This window comes from Hippocampus comes, unplaced genomic scaffold, assembly GCF_001891065.2.
Source record: "Hippocampus comes isolate QL1 unplaced genomic scaffold, H_comes_QL1_v1.1 scaffold89, whole genome shotgun sequence".
In the NCBI taxonomy this organism is placed as follows: domain Eukaryota; kingdom Metazoa; phylum Chordata; class Actinopteri; order Syngnathiformes; family Syngnathidae; genus Hippocampus; species Hippocampus comes.
The window spans coordinates 50,176-70,201 of record NW_017806077.1 but is presented as its reverse complement, the minus strand read 5'-3'; the positions used below and the strand labels follow the sequence as shown (position 1 = coordinate 70,201).

General features: G+C 46.1%; 1 protein-coding gene across 2 annotated transcripts in view; it reads right to left on the bottom strand.

The window, feature by feature from the left end:
• The window catches only part of LOC109530786 (FRAS1-related extracellular matrix protein 2-like), a 71,414-nt gene that overhangs the window by 15,205 nt on the left and 36,183 nt on the right, over nt 1–20,026 (bottom strand). The window contains exons 4-8 of one of the 2 annotated variants that reach the window (XM_019894683.1): nt 15,916–16,146; nt 14,058–14,065; nt 12,374–12,491; nt 10,868–11,119; nt 1,268–1,417 (exon numbers count right to left, since the gene is read on the bottom strand). In XM_019894683.1, coding sequence (XP_019750242.1) covers nt 1,268–1,417; nt 10,868–11,119; nt 12,374–12,491; nt 14,058–14,065; nt 15,916–16,146 — 759 coding nt within the window. Of the gene's footprint in view, nt 1–1,267; nt 1,418–10,867; nt 11,120–12,373; nt 12,492–14,057; nt 14,066–15,882; nt 16,147–20,026 lie in introns of both variants that reach the window. The other variant, XM_019894682.1, reaches the window with a different exon arrangement.

The following is a 20,026-nucleotide window of genomic DNA, read 5'->3' as shown; positions in this document are numbered from 1 at the left end:
GGCGGCTATTTCCAAGCAACGCATTTCGCAAAAAATTCCGGGGTGTAAACGATGAACCAAGATAGACCATTAGCAAACTGGATTATACGCGACATTTATGGCAAATGAGAGCGTCCCGCAGTGCTAATTCATTCATGAATGTCAAGCGGAGGGCAAGATGAAAGGATGTGTGGACGCAAACGACATCATTATTTGTCCTCTACTTGTTCGTTAAAGCTTTGCTGGTCAAGTGGCTTGCACACTTTAACACTGCTTCTCTCCCTCTTCAGATAAAACCCGCCCCCCCCTAAAAAAAAATAACAAAGAGCACATTCATTCACAGTGTTCAGAAGAGAACCTAAAGAGAAAATATTAAAGCTGTTAATTGACTTTTCATTTTTTTTGCATGCTTGATGCTCTTGATTTGATACACATTCAATTTATTGGAGAATTTACTGTGAAGTGTTTGATTTCAAATGTCATAAAATCTGTTCCCGTTTACACACATGAAGAACGCCGTTTTGCATTCTGCTCTCTTAACGTGACCATGCTAGCGCGCTTCAAAGCATTGCCACGAAAGTCAATTTGGGCAGCTTTTATGATGAGTTGAATAACTGAATAAAATAATTGTTTGAAAAAAGTTTCCAAATGGGAAAAACTGTCAATGGGAAATTTTGTTTGGAATCAAAAGGGTTTCTTTTATATCATGGGTCTAAAAATAGCCTGGAGTCCTAGCGCCACCTGGTGCTTTGACCTGCATGCGAATATCCTCGTTTCCACGCTCGCTTTGAAGAGCCGGTTCAGATGAGGCCGGCCTCCGCCCACGGGCTTTCCTCATGTACTTACGACCGACCCAAAAGTGAGCGAGCGAGCGTTTGCATACGATTAGATGGTTAGTTACTCGCGAGGTTAAGATGCAGTCGAGGGAGTCTGAGCGAGAGAAGGCGGCGGCGGCGGCGGCGGGGGAGGAATAAGAGCCTGAAGGGATGAGATAATAGCGGCTGTGAGAAACGCTGGAGGAGACAGCAACTCAAAGTTGAAGTGCAAATCAACAATCGGAAGAAATTCCGAAAGCTTCGTTCGTTCTCAATCACACAAAAGGGTGCATTTCCGAAAAAGAGAAGGGCCTAACACGGAGCCTTGGGCTTTGTTGACATTCCACAGGTCAGTCACCCCGCATTTGCAGCCTTGAAAGCACCTTTCGGCCACAAAGGGTGACAACCGGAGCCTATTGTTGACATTTCACTTAGTGAAGCACCTAAAGCTAAAACCTTGCCCGGACACGTACCCTCCGCCGAGACCGGATCCGTCTTTCGGGAGCGCACAGTGACGGTCCCGGCTTTGGACAGGTCGCTTCCTGTCCTCCACACCCGCACCTCCACAAAGCCGTCGCTCTCATCCACGTGGTAGTCGCTGTCGCCAAAGTAGAAGATGGGGGCTGCAAAAAAATACAAATAAAAAGGACGGAAGCGCACATCAGGACGCGACGCATGCTGTAATCTTCTCTTGGCTGCCCGACAACAGCGTCTGCTGCGTAAGAATGCCGCTGATTACAGGAGAAATGAAGGAAATGTTTTTTAAAAGGGCACACTGTAATTGGAGCGCTTTAAGTAGGACTCTCTTGCTTCCTGGAATCATGTTGGAGGGGGGGTTTACATCTGCAAGCACCAAAATTTACATTACCGGTACGGAACATACAGTGCCGTGAAAAAGTATTTGGCCCCTTCCTGATTTCTGTGTTCTTTGCACATTTAGCTCACACAAAGATTTCAGGTCACCAAACCAATCTATCTGAAACGGTTCTACCGGCCCAAACGGCTGGGCGTCGTCTGCTCTCCAACGCGGTGCCACAAGGAACAAAGCCCACGTGTTTCTTTCTCATTGACGAGAGGCACGTAATGCATCACCGGCGACGACAAATCGGAGGAGGCCACGGCGAAAGACGAGGCAATAAACGCAATGAAATGAATGGCGACGGCCATGGGCAGAGTTGTTGTTTCCATGACAATGGCACCGAGCACCTAGGAGAGGCTACTTCAACGGTGGCGATGTGTGCGCGACGAGTGGGGTTGAGTGAAGGGGAGGGGATAAGGGGGGGCCGCCGTGGGAGGAGGAGAGAGCGTTGAATAAAGTACGACAGCGGCTGTGTGAAGATTGGGTTCTCTGAGGGAAGCCGAGCACGAGAGCAAATAGAGAGATCATCATTTTGCCAGACATGGGCGATAACTGTCACAGATAGGATTGCGTGCTCTGTCCAAGCACGCCGCCGCGCTTCTTTCCAGGTTCCAAACAGCGCGCAATGAAAGAGTTCGCACGCTGGCGTAAGGAAACGTGGCACAAGAAGGCACTTAGGGCCATGCTTACGGTTTTTCCAACTGATCGCCTCATATTTATGGCCTAGAAGGTTGTTTTTTTTTTTTTCTCTAAACAACTACAGTAGGCTGCCCTCCATCACAGGAGCAGCCATCCAAATAAAATGAAATGCACAATATCGGAATTCCCCATTTAAATACGACGAGGCATGTTTTTATCACACTTATGGGACATCATTCTTTTTTAAAGGTTTTTAAACACATTAGGGGAAAAAAAATCCAAATTGAAACATTTAAATACGTACATTAAGAGAGAGCACAAAATTATTGTACAGTGTGACCAGTGGGCAGATCCCTGTTTTTACAGTCAAAAAAATAAGTTTTTTCCAAGCTAACAAACTTATTGTACAATATACATCAATATCCACGGCCAAAGATGGAAAAAAATAAATAAAAATAGACAGCCATCATTTTGTGGAGGTGTAAAAAGCAGGATTACAGAGGAAAAACATTTTCAACAAAAACTTGCTTTCAAATTGACACCATCTCAAACCAAATAGTCTCGTGGTCTGTCATTACATTCAAAATAAACAAGAGGTCAAAGAAAATAGGTATTAAAATGCTCTGTGAAATAACAAGGACCGCAGACTGGGCGTGCGTGATGGAGAGAGGATTTACGATTTTGACTAATCGTGACTTTGCTACTGTGCTCGCATCAATTGGTGACGGACAACTGCGCATTCCGCACACAATGAACTAATTCAAAAGTCATTGTACAGGTCCGACTTACAAAGCAGTACAAGATGAAGAAATTGTGGATACTATTTAAAAAATAAGATAAAATAACCATACCCTGGAGAGTGAGTTGCTTCTATGTGTAGAGACTCCCCTCCAAAGCACAAGTGGTAATCTCCTTCGGCATTATTGCCGCTCATCATTGAAAGCGAGGTAGAGAACACCCTTAGATTTTTACTCAGCACACTTACGACGCAGTTCAACACGTATTTGACGCAAGCGCCATTGATAGGGCCATTTATGAGAACTTTTTTCCTTCTAAGAGGTAACGGAGACGTTCAAGGTAAATCCTTGGCATTTCCACGTGTAAGTCGTACCATCTGCCCGGCGGATGCGCCCGCGACAGGACGAAAAAGAGCGGCGCTGGCGTCTGTCGCCGCAAGCTTGGCAGGACAATGAACCCCGCATCAAGAGTTGTGACAGGTGCCAGATTGCTTCCCCCCGCAGAGAAAGCAAACAAAGACGCTTTGGGCCGCCTGCATCCGCCCGCCAACACCAGGAGTAATCAGATCATGTAGCAGACTGAGGCTGGCAGCCGGAGGGAGCTCGGCGCGGCTTATCGCCGGCAACGGCGGCGGGGAGCTTCAAAGAGCGACGACTCATTAAGTGAAAGGTAAACCCCGCAGAGCGTCTCCAGTTACCTGAGCGTGAACGCGGATGATCCGCATTTAGACCTCGGGCGAGGCTGCAAATTATGAGAGGAATGTTCATTAATTCTAAAAACAACTTCAGGAAAAAAACTTCCCGTTCCATTCTTATTGTTCCTTGTGGAGAAAGTGTCGAGTTGATTCCGGAGCAGACGACGGAACGCCGCACGCCAGATGATGGCCAAGACAAAGGCGGTCACTCTTTCTACCAAACAATCGAGATCTCAAACGTATCATTCTTGACTTGGAAAAAAAGCCTACTTGAGTCACCAAAAAACCACATGCTGCTTCACCAAAAGACAAAAGGCTGCTCGGGTAAAAACGACAGGAGGACCGTTTAGAAGGAATTGTACGGTGAGAGTTCCATTCAAGTGAAATTGCTTTTGATGTCGGTGCCCGATTAGCATTGTCACAGGAAATAATTCTCCTGCCGCATACGTGCGGACATGAAACAAAGTGGAAAGCAGGCACGCATTCATCCATCCGTCCCCCGGAGGGGTTGTCGACCGGGTGCTTGAATCCACTTGAACTTTACGTGACACCCCCCACGGTGCTAAGTGGCTTTTCTAATGGCGAGATTCAATTGAACCCTGGCAGGAGCTCCCCCCGCCCACTCGGTGCTCCAGACTAAGATTGCTCCGGCAAAGTCAACTTTGCATGACAACGAGGCACTCGAGTTTGGAAAAAGCAAGCTCCGGCCAATGCGTCATACAGATCAAAGTTTCATTTGTCCCCATTTTTGGATCTGAATCATCTTTTTGACCGCTGACGATAATTCTCCGCTTTGTGACGATGTGTCGCAAGCTGCGACTTGATTTAACTTGGGCTGTATCGATCGTCGAAATCTGCCGAATTCAACATTTCCTTGCGAATAGAGCAACTCAATGTTGCCTCTTCAGTGAATGATCTGCACTCAACATTGCGTTCAATGTCCAGGTGCTTCATCGAAACAAAGAACAATTAGCGTCTTGTGATTCTTTGCTCGATGTTTTTTTTTTTTTTTGTTGTTTTTTTTTTAAACGAAGACAAAGAAAGAGCATTCAAATTGTCCGTTTATTAAAATAAAAGTACGTCACCATCTCCAAAACACATATCAAGAATGAGCGACTTTTTGTTTTGGGTTACGTCACCGTCTTGGGAGTCCGCTTCTCATAAGTCAGGGCCATTGACTCCTGTCGTCACCGCGGTCGTATTTTATTTTTTTCACAGCTTATATTTATTATATTTCACGGCTTATCGGTTTATTGAAACAAAGTCAGGGCAAAACACTCGCCATTGGCCGTGACGCTTGACTCAACGCTTCATTTAAACAAGTCAAGAGCATTTTCGCCTTCGCTGAGTCTTTCGGGCGATTGACTCTTTGTTGAAAACAGGTCAGTACGTTTAAGTGCTTTGGACATCTGTTTACAAATTGAAGGGGAGGAATAATAACAGTCTGCAATTCTTTCCCATCCGGAGCCTCCCGCACACACACACACACACACACACACACACACACACACACACGCACACACACACACAGCAACACACTGTCTGCATGGCAAGTCATAATCATACCTTCAGAACCTGGAGCAGAATTAACTGCCAAGCGGACGATAAACGCCGCAAGTGACCACACACACACACACACACACACACAGCAACACACTGTCTTCATGGCAAGTCATAATCATACCTTCAGAACCTGGAGCAGAATTAACTGCCAAGCGGACGATAAACGCCGCAAGTGGCGTCTTGTTCTCCAAGCGTTCCGACAGCAGCTAAACACGCATCCGGATGCAGAGGCGATATCCAAGCGTAATTACCTCAGCAAGAAAGGGCAGGTCTGCCGAGAAAGCGCTTCGAGCACAGATGGGCCGTTCGCGGCCGGCAGCCCGAGCCTTATTCCGAGGATGGCCGTCCATCCGAGCGAGCCGCTTGTAAACGCGGCGGCCAAGACCGCGGCTCGGGTTTTCCAGGCGGGCAATAGGCTGCTCGGACTTGAGCGTAAGTTTCCAAGATGCGGCAGGAGGTGAACTGAGGCAAAGGCGGTTGAAGGCGCACTTCGTGCCGTACTGACGAGACGAAACGATGGCACCGTGACCGAATCTATCAATGGTCAGTCGGTTTCATTAAAACAAGGTTAGGGTGATCGACTTTTCTCTTCAGTTCTCTCGCGAGCCTTCGCTTGTCGGTTTATTAAGACAAAGTCACGGCGATTGGCTTTCATCTTGTCTTCTCGACGATCGACTGTTTTTTCAACTATATTTGCTCGGCGGTTGATTACCACAAAGTAAAAAGCGTCGACTTGGGTCTTGAATGTCTTGCGAGTCTTAAATAAAGACTACGGGGGACTGACTTTTTGTCTTTGCTGTTTTTGCCCGTCATTTTACTAAAACAAAGAAATGACGATCGACGTTTTTCTTGACTGTCACCTGAATCTTTGGACACTGTTTGATTAAAAGTCAGGGTGATGGACTTTTGTCGACGCTGTCTTGTCTTCCATCGTCTTTGCTTGACAATTTACTCGAACCACGTAAGGACGTTCGCCTTTCCTCTGAACGACCTCGCGGGTCTTTCTTCACGGGCGCAACGAACGATTGACTTGACTGCGTCGCGAGTCTTTGCGCTCGAAAACCACCACCAACGTGCTTACTCCTTCAGTCAGTTTTCTTGCCGCGTATGAATAAAGGTTCAGAGAAATCATGACAGTTTGGCTCAGACATTGGCTCAGTCCTCTATTTGTACGTTTGATGGCATCAAATGCGCACTTGAATGTCATGTCCGTGACCTTCACACACACACAAACTGCGCTTCTTGCTAATTACACGATCATCTTTTCCATTCCCTTTGGTCTTTGGTTCCCTCGCTCTTTGGAGACACACGGATGTCTCCCACTTCATGTTTTCTCTTTGACTTGGACACTTTCTTTGCCTCTGCACTTCACAATGTCCTTGTGACTCCTCGGATCGAACGTGCGGATTACCCCGAGAGAGCCGTAATGATCCGCGGGGCTCCTTTAATCCCCACCCCGGCCAAATCTGTGCAGTCTATAGCGCGCAGAGTAAAGTCGGAGGCCTTAAGATATGTAAATGGGGGTGCGAGCGGTTTGAAGTATTTAAAACAAAGACTTGCGATTGCGTGACGCCTCACAATCAGAGCGCCGCTTTGTTTTGTCGCGGGGGGCGATGTTGCAAATCAGCCGCGGCGCCGCCCCGATGACAATTACATTCCGACTGACAGACTCGAGGCGACGCCGCGGTCCCTTTGTTCATTTGGCAGTTTGTTTCCCACAGACAACCAATGTGCCATCTTTCGCGCCGGCGGAAACTTCCCTGGAAGCCACAAATCTCAGATCCCGGGCCACGGTACGAGTGCCAAACAAATCAGATTTTAATGACACCCTTGCGGTGGGCGAAGGTGTGCTAGTTAGCGGGACTGAACGAGGCGCTCGGAAAGCAAACCCTGCGCCGCATCGTTGGGGTGCGCCGTTATCGACACCGTAGGCCTCCGCTTGCTTAGCAGTGGCGTACCGTGACTTGTCAGATGACTGCCAATCAGCGGCACATGCGCACACTTTTAGGGCATTACACACACATTTACACACGCACAGCCTGGGGGCGTAGGAACATGTGGTTGCACATACAGGAAGAGGACCAAACCAAAGCAATCATGCCTGTTGTCAGTCTGAGAGGAGTTCATCCAATTACGGTCCGTCTTCCTCCATCCCGCTACGCTCTTTCCAATTAATGTGCGTCGTTGGGACGCAAGGAAATTCCTCAGTCAAAACAAACAAACAAAAAATAACTACGGTAGTTCTTTTTTTCCAGCAACGCAGTTATTCAAGTCCACAAAAAAAGTTTTGCAATTGCCTATCGAGGCATCTGGAGGCGGGTAGTTCTTTTTTTCCAGCAACGCAGTTATTCAAGCCCACAAAAAAAAGTTTTGCAATTGCCTATCGAGGCATCTGTAGGCAACGGCCTGACTAACTGAAGCTCCTCCACTAACTTCAACATAGTCCCTGGGTAGCACAATGCCACAATTAGGTGCCAAAGCACCAAATTGGCAAACATTTGAGCAAACAATGGAGGCAAGGTACCCCCTCTATCCCCCCCAAAATAAAAATCAGTGCAGTCGTAATCCGAGGACCTTTCTATTAGAATCTGAAAGCTCCTACCTCTCCGATCACCAAAAAAGCATACCATTTAAGAGCGGCGTAAGGGAGTCTTTTTGTACTAGGTGTACACATTTCATTTAATTAGCAACGACCGTTTAGTTCCGACGAAGAGCCAATGAGAGCGGAACTAAACGTGTGCTCACGTGTCTCTGGAGTGCCTGCCCACCCATCAAGTGTGAAATTACGCAACCCAGTCAATCTTCGGTGAGCGTGTCGGAAAATGTGCCCGTGAGCGAAGTTTTGGCGGATTGTGTTCAGCGAAGTGTCCACTGCATGCGCAGATCTGTGACACTAATGGACCAGTGTAATTAGCCTGCTGATGAAGTGCCGCCGCCATGATTGAAAATACCGCAAGTGATGATTTGACTCTGTCTGGGCGCCCCTTCTTCATATTCCGGGCTACCGCTGCACAACTAGTTGCCGCTTACCTCCTTGCAAGCCCGCGTTTCGGCCCCTGATCGTCATGGTAACAAAAGCCGTACTCATAGACGGCCCTGCAGTAGAGGGCTGCGAAGTGAGGAGTGCTGATGTGAGGCAAACGAGCACGCTCAGGTACCGTCCGTCTTCTTGACTGCATTTCCTTTGATTGTTTTAGATTCACAGCCGAGAAGTTCAAACGCAAAAGCTGGCGAGCGCCATTTAGACAAAAAGAGAGCCATGCCGTCTAGCGGACTCCTTATAGTGGCATCGTTCCCTGTTATATTTCCTAAACTGATAAACCAAACAACTATCAACAATAAGAGTGTTACCTCAGAAACCGAAGAGTACATTTGAATGCACTTTAATGCTTCGGTATTTGTTGAATTTTTTTGGGGGGGGCAAAAAAAAAAACGGACGATATTTGAATGGGTTTGAATGTCATTATCTTTGCCTGACATTGGGATGTGTGAGTTAATATCGGCCGATTAAATTAGCCGGCGATGTGTCGGTCGCTAACAATCCTGGCGCGGAGGCTCCCGTCGGCTCGCTTTGAAGCCTCACAAATCAGCGCGATCAAAGCTCCATTCGGAACCCGAAAAACAAAAAGAGGACAAAAATGACACTGCCAAGCTGGAATGCCAAAAGGATAAAATGAATTGCAGCTCCATATATCACAGGGTACTGCGGCACCACCTTGATGCGTCGCTAAATTGCGAAAGGAATGCCGGCGCCTCGTCTGATCTTACACGATGATCTTCTCGCATACAAAGTCCAAAACTAATAGCAAGCCCCATCGTCCAACGAGACAGTCTTTAATTCCATTAAGTAGTGTTTTTCAGTGCCATGAAAAAAAAAGACGGGAACAAACAAAACAATAAATAACGACCAGAAAAATGAATGATGTCTCCAAAGCGTGACCTCACTCAGTCAAGGAGGATCTGCCCAAATTGAGCTGTGCCGCGCATCCCGCGAAAAAGGTTTAGCGGCGTTCCAACAGCTGTCCCGAGAGGCCACAATGCCCCCGTGTTCACCGCCGCTCAGGTTACAGCGAACGCCGCATTCCCGTCACGTCGACTCCCTCCTCCTCACTACTTAAGTAGGTCAAACAAATCCACTCGAAGCCGGACTTCCATGGGAACCTGTTACGCCGTCTGAAGCCCGTTAGCTAGCCAGACGGCGGCTTTGTTGTGCAGGTAGCAGGTTGGACGTAAGCCAGCGGGGCTGCAATAAGAAGACGCAGTTTGTGACGATCACGACTTTCTGGCAGCCCGAATTGACGAGGCGGCGCCAACTTTGGTTTTGCATCATCACACAGATGATCCGGCTTTCGGTTCCAGGAGTTTCGCCGGGCCTTTTTTTTTTTTGCATGATGGCGATGGCATCTGATTGCAATCAGAATCCGTGGAATTGCAATCATCAGGAAAAAATGATGGCTGTGACGCTTAACTGTCAGCTTGACTTTGTTACTTTTGCTTGAAATTAGCGTGGTTTTTTTTTTCCATCTACATCTAAATATTATCACACGCGTGTCCCTGGGAACCAAAATTGGCAGCCTCCCATAACCTGCTTACACAACAACACGTTGCCATACATCAAGTTCAAACGCCAACACCTGCTAAAAATGCTAATGCAATGAGTTTTACCATCAAGGCTATTAGCATTTACATCATCAAAAAGCCAGACACATGCCCACACACACACACACACACACACACACACACACACACACACACACACACACACACACACACACACACACATGCACAAACACGCACACTTCTTTTTCAGATGTAAAGCATCCTTGTAGAAAATAAACGGAAATAAAAAACCCTGAATGTTTCGACACGCTTCACTAGTAAAGATTTGTCCAATCCGGTGGACGAATAGAAAGTTGAAAGGTGGCACGATGAATCCCTCTTCACGGGGGATAAGGACAGAGTGGACCCTCACTCTTCATGGGGGAACAAGACCGAAGCTGACTGCAAAGAGCAAATTTCCACGAATTGCAGGGGTCACACCAAAAAGTGATTTTGATTGTCTAGAAGAGTTGAAACCTATGCCAATATTCCCACACAAAAAGTTTTGTTTGTAACTGCCTTTAGATGCCACAAGATGGCAGGCAAAGCACTTTTCTGTATTAGACAAAGCTACGGCCTGACGACATGAAGCTCCTCCCCTCATTCCAACATAGCATCCGGGCAACAAAATGCCAACCGATAGTGCCGAAGCGATATTTATTTGAGACAAAGCTTTGGCCACAAACAAGTGAATAGGCAAGTTTCTCCGCAAAACAACGCAGCGTATTTTGTCTCCAAAAAAAAAAAAAAATCCATAATTTTATCACTTTCATTGTAGCCAAAATTAAAACCTTGGCAAAAAGCGACGTTGTTAGTTTATGTAAATATAAATGATGACCGCGCGGCACATCAAAGACATGCTAATATGGGTGCAGCAGGCAACGCTGATGCAATAGAAAATTCAACCACCATCAAGCAGTTCGCTTCTCTTTTGGTGGATGACCATTTTTATTATTTTATCTTTTGGGGGGGGGGGCTTACCGTCGTCCATGTCGGGCACGATGGTGACGGTGGCGCCGGGGAAGCGGGCGCCCAGGCGGCCGCCCATGGGCATGCTGAGCGTGACGTTGAAGCTCTCCTCGGCCTCGTAGAGCGAGTCGTCGATGATCACCACGCGGCACGGCTTCTCCACCTCACCCTTGTCGAAGCGCAGCACGCTGTGGTGGTCCTCCGGCCGCGAGATGTAATCCGAGTACGACAGCACGGTGGTGGGCACCGTGCCAGTGGCTGACCCTGAGGCCGGCAAAAACACAGCAATTACCGCTAATGATCGGCGCAGTTCACACTCAGACCTCGGAGGAGTCAATGGAATCCGTTTTCTTTTTTGGCCCAATCACATCATTATCAAGTTCGCTTCACCAATTTCCAGTGAAATGCGAAGCAAGTAGTGGGATTTTTTTTGCCCTTTCTGGGACTTTTGGATTGTAAAAAAAATGGAGCCACGAACATTATTGATAAATTCACAGCTGGGCTTCAGTGGTTTGTCTTCGTCTCCATTTAGTTTATCCCATTTACATTTCACATTTTTAAGTGCAACTCTGCTCTAGTGATGCGGGTCAAGTTGACCCATATGTAAAACTATGAATCACTTCTGCTTGGCGTGATCAACATATGCAAAAAAACCCAAAAATTGATTGGTCATGGAATTCATGACGGAATTTCCCTTTTTTTCAGGCACTTCGAGATAATCAAACATGTCGGGTCAAATTGACCCAAGAACATTAGCTTTTGTATTTCATCCCATTGTAACTGGGAATACTTGGCTAACAGCTCATTTCTTCAAGGTTTGCAATGAATTTCTTTTTTTTTTTTGCGCTCACGTTTAGACTTCCTGTTTTGTTGAGTTAAAATTAAAAGTGCAAACATTGTCGACTTGGTTTAACTAACTGAAATGAAAATAGTTCATTTCGCATTTTGCAATGGAAGTCTTAGTGTGGAGTTAATCATGAGATTGTTTTTTGTTTTTTTTTTATTGCATTTCTGAAACTTGTTCCTTCGGATTGAACATAACCGGAGGTTTAAACAAGCTTGTTGTTCTTTTTCTTATTTTCTTTTACGTTCCGGCGTGATGTCTGCCTCGATGGCTTTGTTTTTATTTCATGCTCCTCATGTGTCCCATAACATGGTCACCAGCCCGACTTTGGCGGTTTTATGTCCGAAAACTTTTGGAAGATGTTATTACTCTTGGAAGTTCGAGAGTGCCAGTGTCTATTTTAGATATTATGCAGTCATTTTTTTTTTCACAACAATCAGGACAAATCATGTGCTGAAGGCTCCACACTACGGAGCTCCTAAAGTGACATGGAGGCGGGCGGGGGGGGGGGGGGGGAGGGGAGAATGCGTTTGTCGTTACGACGAGGATTTCATCCATATCACTTTAGGGGCTCCGTACCCTTGAAATAATAATAATAACAATCATCATCATCTAAAGTCATTTGCATGCCCCCCCCCCAAAAAAAAAATCCACTCTCCCACCATTTCTTTTACCTTGCTGGGTGAAGCAGACCACCATGAGCTCCTGGCTCACATCGCCGCTGCGCCTCACTGGCACCATCAGCTCGCCGACGTCCTCCTCGATGCTGTACGCGCATGCACGCCAATGGATGTTCCGTCGACGGAACATTTACTCCCGGCATGGAAGGGAAAAGACGACTTCATGTTTCAATTTCATTCCAGTTATGAACGTGCAGTTTTAATACGGGGCGCGTAGCTGCAGCACACTGCTTCGACGGGATCGATACGAAAATTTACGGTTACTCAAATACAAATGTTAGGGAATGTCAATTATCGGCAGATTTTCATGAATCGTGGACCAAGCAAAGTTCTTCCAAGATGAAAAAAAAAAAAAAACCCATAAATAGCAGTTTTGGGGAATAGATGATTCATGTTTTTTTTTTAATTATATTAAATAATTGTTTGTAATAATTGGCACATTCGTGTAATATTAGGGAATGTCAATTATCGGCAGATTTTCATGAATCGTGTTCTTCCAAGATGAAATTTAAAAAAAAGACATCAATAGCAGTTTTAGGGAACAGATGATTCATGATTTTTTTTTTTTTATTCTATTGAATAATTGTTTGTAATAATGTTTGGTACATTCGAGTAATCATTTACAATGGTCAACAGCAAATTTTAATTCCAGATGGCCTTATGTGTCCCAAATACATTCTATGGTATTTTGTAGTACAGTACATGAGAAATTTTCATTTCTTCTGTTTTAAAATTTGACCTATCAAAGCTTGCACAATAAACCTTTTACCATCCACCTTCGAATTGGCGTCATCTTCACGAGGGTCGTGGGCGTGCCGGAGCTTAACCAAGCCTTGATCATTTTTTTACAGGCACTTTTCATCCCCGTTGGCTCCACTTCACCAAGCAAAAGCCACTTGAACTGCCTCCCCTCTGGTCCTTGGTTGTCATGGTAACAAAAGCAATTTTCACGAGACAGGACCGCCCCCTCAAAATGGGCTGAGTTTCACAAGACTTACGTAATGCCTAGTGGAGTGCTGGAAATTCTTTATCTTGGGAGTAGTTTGACAAAAGCTTGTCACAGACATGTTGATGACAAACAAATACGTCTTCATTAAGCACGCCAATCACAATGCATGACTTTTCTCTCTTGCGGCTTTGTTTCACTTTTCGTGTGGGCTTCAGTCATCATCGTGCACATGAACGGGACCTCGACAACACAAAACACCTCCAGGTGCCAGAAAACAAACAGTAGAAAGTGTTTTCGTTTTCCTTTTCCTTGAGCTGCCAAAACGAATCGAAAAAAAATTTCCTCAGGTGATAACGAACCCGTGTCGACATATTGCCTGGCGATTGTCCACCCGCCAGAGGCCCGATGTTGCGGCGGACAAACTAGCAACTAAACATGTTGATTAGCATAAATTGTTGACAGTCAATCTTGCCTGTTGCAGCCGGCAAAGTCCCCGGAGACTTGCAAATGCATATTTATACGCTGCACTTTTCCCCACCGAAGCACTCGTGTTTACAGAAGCACCTCTCCCATATTTATTCCATGACCGCTCCACATGCTAAAGCGGCGCCGGTTATCTGAACTTCCTCGCGGCCGTTTTTTTTTTCTTTTTTCGAGCCGTGCCCCGCATTTCGACACCATGAAAGCCTGACCCTAATGTGGTCTGATTATGATTCACATCCTCGAGATTGCCGGTTCTTCCCAAAGGCTCGTGAAGTTTCGAGCGGGTTTCACACGTGCCGATTTCCAACTTCAAACGTCAACTCCTTTCTGGGAGAAGATCAAATCTGATAATCGGGGCCTTTGCGATTGAAGGAACGTGCTCGAGCGTGGACCGATTGTGGGTACGCGTGTACTGGGTGTAATGCGCTACTGGGTTAGGTTTCGGTGTCAAACACAAGGCCCGGGGGCCAGATGCGGCCCGCCGCGTCACTTTATGCGGCCCGCGAAAGCAAATCATGTGTCAACTTGCATGATCCTTGCTAAAATCGGTCCCGAAATCTCAAATTGTCACATGTGATAAATAATGTTGAGATTTCGAAATAATTTTGCTACCCTCCTGACGCTCACTTGTCAGTCAAGTAAATTACAAAAGTAATAATCCATTAATTTGTCGTGTAAACATTTTTGGGGGTTTCACTGTCATAACAGCCCTTCAAGGGAAGACAGAACGCCAACGTGGCCCGCGACACAAATGTGTTTGACACCCCTGAGATGGCTTCGAGATTTCACGTGGCCTTTGCCAGATGGATGTAAGCGTTTTCCAAGTAATCCCTGGTTTTTGGGGGGGAGTGGGGAATCTTAAGTTAAAGTCCTTGGCCAAAGTCAGGATGCCCCTTGAGTTATCGTTTCACTTTGATGACTTTTCTACTTAGGTCCTATCTCATGCTTTGCATAAAATCCGATTGTTATTTCTTCGGCTTGGGTCATTTTGCTGCAGAAAGCCGCCCAAAGAGAAGTTGCACGCACTCTAGGGTGTGATTGCCGCTCGCTGCCAAGTCACTTCTATGCGATCGCGCTGCATTCAACCGACGCCATACACGCGATGATTGCAAGTGGTGAGGTGGCCCGACCTGCACACAATGCATTTGACCTGAAACACTTGAGCGCTAAGTGCTTGAAAATGGCTCTGACGTCAAACTCCACTTCAGGATGCGTATCCCGGATTGCACTGCTAAAGGCTGCCTACGCTAATGCAGTAAGATAGACGCACCTAGAGGAAATATTTGTACGATGAAAAAAGAAATGTAGGTTGTAAATATAAAATAATCCAGATTAAAATCAGCGAGTCACAACGGGAACTGAATTTGCCCTCTTGTGCCGCGTGAGCGTTGCGTATTCGGACGCAACTCAAACAAGCTCATTTGGAAATTCGAACCAACCTCAAAAGTCAAGGATGAACGTACCTGTAATAAAAGACAGCAGTCGGACAACGGTTAGAAAACCATGTGATCACGACTATAAAACGCAGATCAAAGTCTTAAATTTTCCACAAAGAGGATGGAGCGCTTCGTCGTGTGCGCACCGAATTCCAAAATCTGTGAATGCTGTTGCGTGTCTTCGATGACGGGTCTGCTTGACCGACTGATGTGCCGACACACACGGCATATTTGGAGGAAAGCGGACGTAACTGAGGACAGCGTGCGTACGTTAAAGTGGGAAGTGGGGGGCGCGAAGGAGCACGCCCCCAATAGGTGCCAGGCGTGTTTGATGGTGAACTTGCCCAGCTGTTCATTTCGGATACGGAAGATTAAGACTTTGATGGAGTTGATGATGAGGATTGATCCAAAAATAACGCGAGTACATTGTTAAATACTTCAATAAAGTACAACCGAACTCAGTTTTGCTCCCACTGGCTTTTTAAAAACACACGCTAGCATGCTAGCATTTAAGCTAGCGTACGTTTTACCATGCCTGTGTCCATTAACACATTGCATCTTGTGTATCTGTTAAACGCAGCACCGGTAACTGACACGACGCCTTTTAATACGGTGCGCCGTCTGGTTGTAAAAAGACGGCATATCGAGGGTAAAATCCAGTGACTGACCGTCAGAAGGGTCCACAATCTCCACGCTGGCAGCCTCTGGGAATTCAAGGACGGCCATCACGGGCTCGGAGAGGACAATCTGGAAGGCCTCGGACACCTCGTACTCGCTATCTGGCAGGATGCGGACCTTCCAGGTGGCGGCGGTCTGACCCGGGTTGAACTGCACCTGCTTCTGAGCTTTGCCGCGAAAATCTTTATCCTTGAGGGCCGTTCCGTCTTTGGTGCCGATGCCTTTGCAGAGGACACAAACAACAAGCTGTGAGCATTCGCTATTGATTTATTTTTTGCCACAATAAAATAAAAATGACTGAGAATTATGCTGAACCATTTTGTTTTGGAATGTTTTTATTTATTGTAAAAAATAGTTTTATTTCTGAAGAAACCTCCATTTATTGGAGGGTCTGTTGCTCGCGATTTCCATTTCAGTTTCATATTCATGTAAATTTAACAAGTCCGAATTTCATTGATGGAACCGTCACCTCAAAACCAGGAGATGCGCAGAAATCGTAACTTTTGGTGCACTGTTTATGCGTCGCTCATGATGCTGTCGTTGGAACCGAAAGTAGAGTGGTTGGTCGCCCAACAACATTTGTCACCTAAAAACGCCGCCGGCTTCTCAACTGCTGCGCTCGTCATAAAGAAACGCATCAATAAAACCGGGCCGAGTCCCGCCGCCGCCTCCATTGGTCAAAAGTTGGGCCGACATCTGCCCATCTTCAGTCCCAAGCTGCGTGTCTCAGATGGTTACGGTCGAGCTGAAGCCAATTATCTACCTCCTCAGTCCGGAGGCCCGTGTTTGACCTTCAGCGTGTCTTTGACTTGACAGCGCGCGAGCCGTTTGACTGTCGCCGTGGCGCTGGTGGCGGGAGCGCCGAGGCCACTAAAATGTCACACACCGACTTCATTGTCTCTTCTAACTGACCCAACAACACGTCGCAGGGCTTTGGCAGTAAACATGGCGGCCCACCGCAGAGCAATTATCCCGGCAGCCACAAATGCCGGAAAAAAAAAAAACAGTAAAGCTTGATGTGGACTGCCTGCTGGTTTTTGGAAATGGGGGTCTTCAGACATTTTTTAGGCATCTTTGGGCATATTTACTTGTTTATTTGATCTCAACTGTTTGAGCACAAAGGTCAATTCTCAACAATTTCAAGAAGGTGGAATAAAACGGTGAAACGGTGGTGAGCCATTTTTTGGGGTCAGTCAAATTTTGATCCTTCAAAGCATAATTGATGACTCCCATCACATTTGATGTGCTTTGGATGATGTTTAAACGACCAAAAGACAATTCCATTGACCTACGTACAATCTTAAGAAAACGGAAAGCCATTTCAAGAGGGCCCGTTGGTGCTCGGGCCTCAAGGAATTATCAGCAGAAGGAAAATGTTCAATAATTCCGCTTGTAGAAAATAAAAAGGTGTGCAGGCTACACACAGGAAATGCATATTTTTGACTTTTTTTTTTGGGGGGGGGGCGCCGCAACTGATTTATTCACCTGCTTTTTGAAATAAAAGCAACGACTTTGATGTGTAAGTGGAGACACGAGGCAAAGAGGCACGCGCGCAGCCCGACGGAGATAAGATGCTCCATTTTAGCATCCCCCCTCCGGGGGTAGCGGGCTTGACTTGGCAAAGAGAACGTATTCATCGGAAAACTTTAGCACGCTCCCTGCGTGGCAGCGGTGACTCAGACAGACGCTCGCCGCACTCTAATGGCAGCCTGGTCTGCGGCCGGCCTTTTCACAAATGACGGCGAGACACGCCGCTTCATTTTAGCGAGGGAGGCAAATTGGCCATAGTTATTCGCATGAAATGATTAGCGTCATTATCGGCCGAGGCGGCGTGTTTGTACAAGCGCAGTTTTAACTCAAAACGTTTGATCATTTGGTCGGGTCCGCAGATGTTTGACCTTTTGTTTGGAAAAATAGGTGTTATTTTCTTTACGGCGAATCACACTCCGGGGAAATGCAAGGCCGCGCTCAATCTAGTGAGCAATGTACAACATAAAAACGTGTATGGCCATTGAGGGGCTTATAAGGACAAAATTGTTCGGACTTATCCGATTTCAACGTTTGTGATCTTTCCATCACCGGACGGCAGGTTTATTGTTCTCACTTGTTCTCGTTCACTCTTCATTGATCTGACGAGAGCTGCGGACCACAAAGGGCTCGTATGCCATATGGGCAACACAAGTATTAAGATGCGGTCCATCAACGGGAGGTGAAAATGGAAGCGAAAAAAAATTGTTAGCTGCTATAACAGCTTTCATGCTTCCGGGACAACTTTCGACGAGGGCTTTGGAGCGTATCCGAGGGGAGTGTTGTTTGTTTTGTGAGGTCTGTTGCAAGACCAGAGCCAATTTTGACTTGATATTCTTGTTCTAAAGATGAGGAGAGATCAAGTTTTTAAAAAAAAAACTAGTGGGCCTAAAGCGTTTCTCTGAGTCACTCCAAAACACCAAATTGTGCTTGATTGATTGTTACTTTGGATGGGTGATGAACAAAGTCTTGACTATAAGGACAAAGGTATTGGGACAAATGTCCATTTCGGAAGGATGTTGTGCAAAATCACGATTGTGACATGAACTAGGACAACAAAATATTGGCGTGTGTCCAAGGTAATTTCCATCGTCCAAAAAGTGTTTGACGCGCTTTTTGGACCACACCAAAATCATCTGAGCGTGTCTTTGGGGACCAAATTGAAGTCGTCCAATCTGTCTATCGATAGAAAAAAAAAAATATGAATTCAGTTGCAAGGGTAATTAAGTCATGTCGTCTCAACTCTGACTGATTAATGAAAGATTAGGAGGAACGTCTCAATATTTTAGTCAATTTGCTGCATTTGAATGCATGCGGCAGCCTCACCGTGTTTTGAATACAGACTGCGCGCCGAGTTCAAAGTGAAATTTCTTTCATTTATAACGCAAGCATGAATAAAAGAGCAAGCCGCTCTCCGGATAATCAAAACAATTTGAGTTTCCGCCCACGTCCTTTAAATACACATCCTTGTTTAGCTTTAATTTGTGAGGCTAGCACACGGGGATCATCACGCAGTGTTTTCACTTGTAACATTCTTTTCACCCCCCCACCCCCCCGCTCCCTTATAAGTAATTAGAAGTGAGCTTTTCCAATTTCACACCCCACATTCACACCATACTGTCAGCTGCAGTCTCCTGACACTTTTTTTTTTTTTTTTAACGATTCTCGCAGAAACAGTTGCTTTTTATTTCAAACGGCGACCGAATTGTGGGGTGAGGCGTGTGCCAAGCTGAACAAAGGTCAGAAATTTGCATCTTGCCTCCAGAACCGTAGCATGAGTGTGAGGGCCTGAGGGAGGTTGTTAATGACGCCACGCTATCTGACCTTTAACATCAATTTTAATGATCCTTTAAATCTATAGACACCTAAAAAAAAAAAAAAAGAAAAGAAAAAACAAAACAGTGGTATCCAAGGTAAACTTCCACTGTTGGGAGACTTCACAAAAGCGGCTCCAACTGTCTCTGGCAGCTTTATTGTTTGTTTGTTTCCGGCCGCTAAATTGCTGGGTGTCAGCAATTGCAGGTGACCTCTCACGGGGATGTCCGCCGAGCGCTATTGTGCATCTCTAGAGTAAATGGCGGCCCGTGGAGAGAGGTTAAGGGGTTGTGCATGTGTTGGAGTTGGATAATATTTGTAGGCTCATAAAAGGCACAAGCAAATTACCCTCGCGGGCTCTAATGTGCATTGTGGCGCCGGGATTCTTTCCTTTTTTCATAATGAGGAGCTAGCCATCGACTGCTTCCTCTCTGCAGAGATGCCATCGTTGCTATCGGGCGGAAAGCCTGTGACAGTATGTCGCAAATGGATACCGTTGCTTTGCATCCACGTCGTCTGCTGTTTTTACACATTATGAAGCCATTTCACGTGTTGAAAATAGCTGGAGAACAAATCTTTAAACTCTCTTGGAAAGCTTGAGCGGTATCGTAAAACTTGCTCTCATTCTCACTGAGAAAGTATGGATTTTTTTTTTTCTTTTGAACTCAACTCAAGTGTATTTCTAGAGCACTTTAAAACAACCACCGCCGCATACAAAGTTGCTGTACACGGAGCAAAAATAATTCAGACAACAACAAC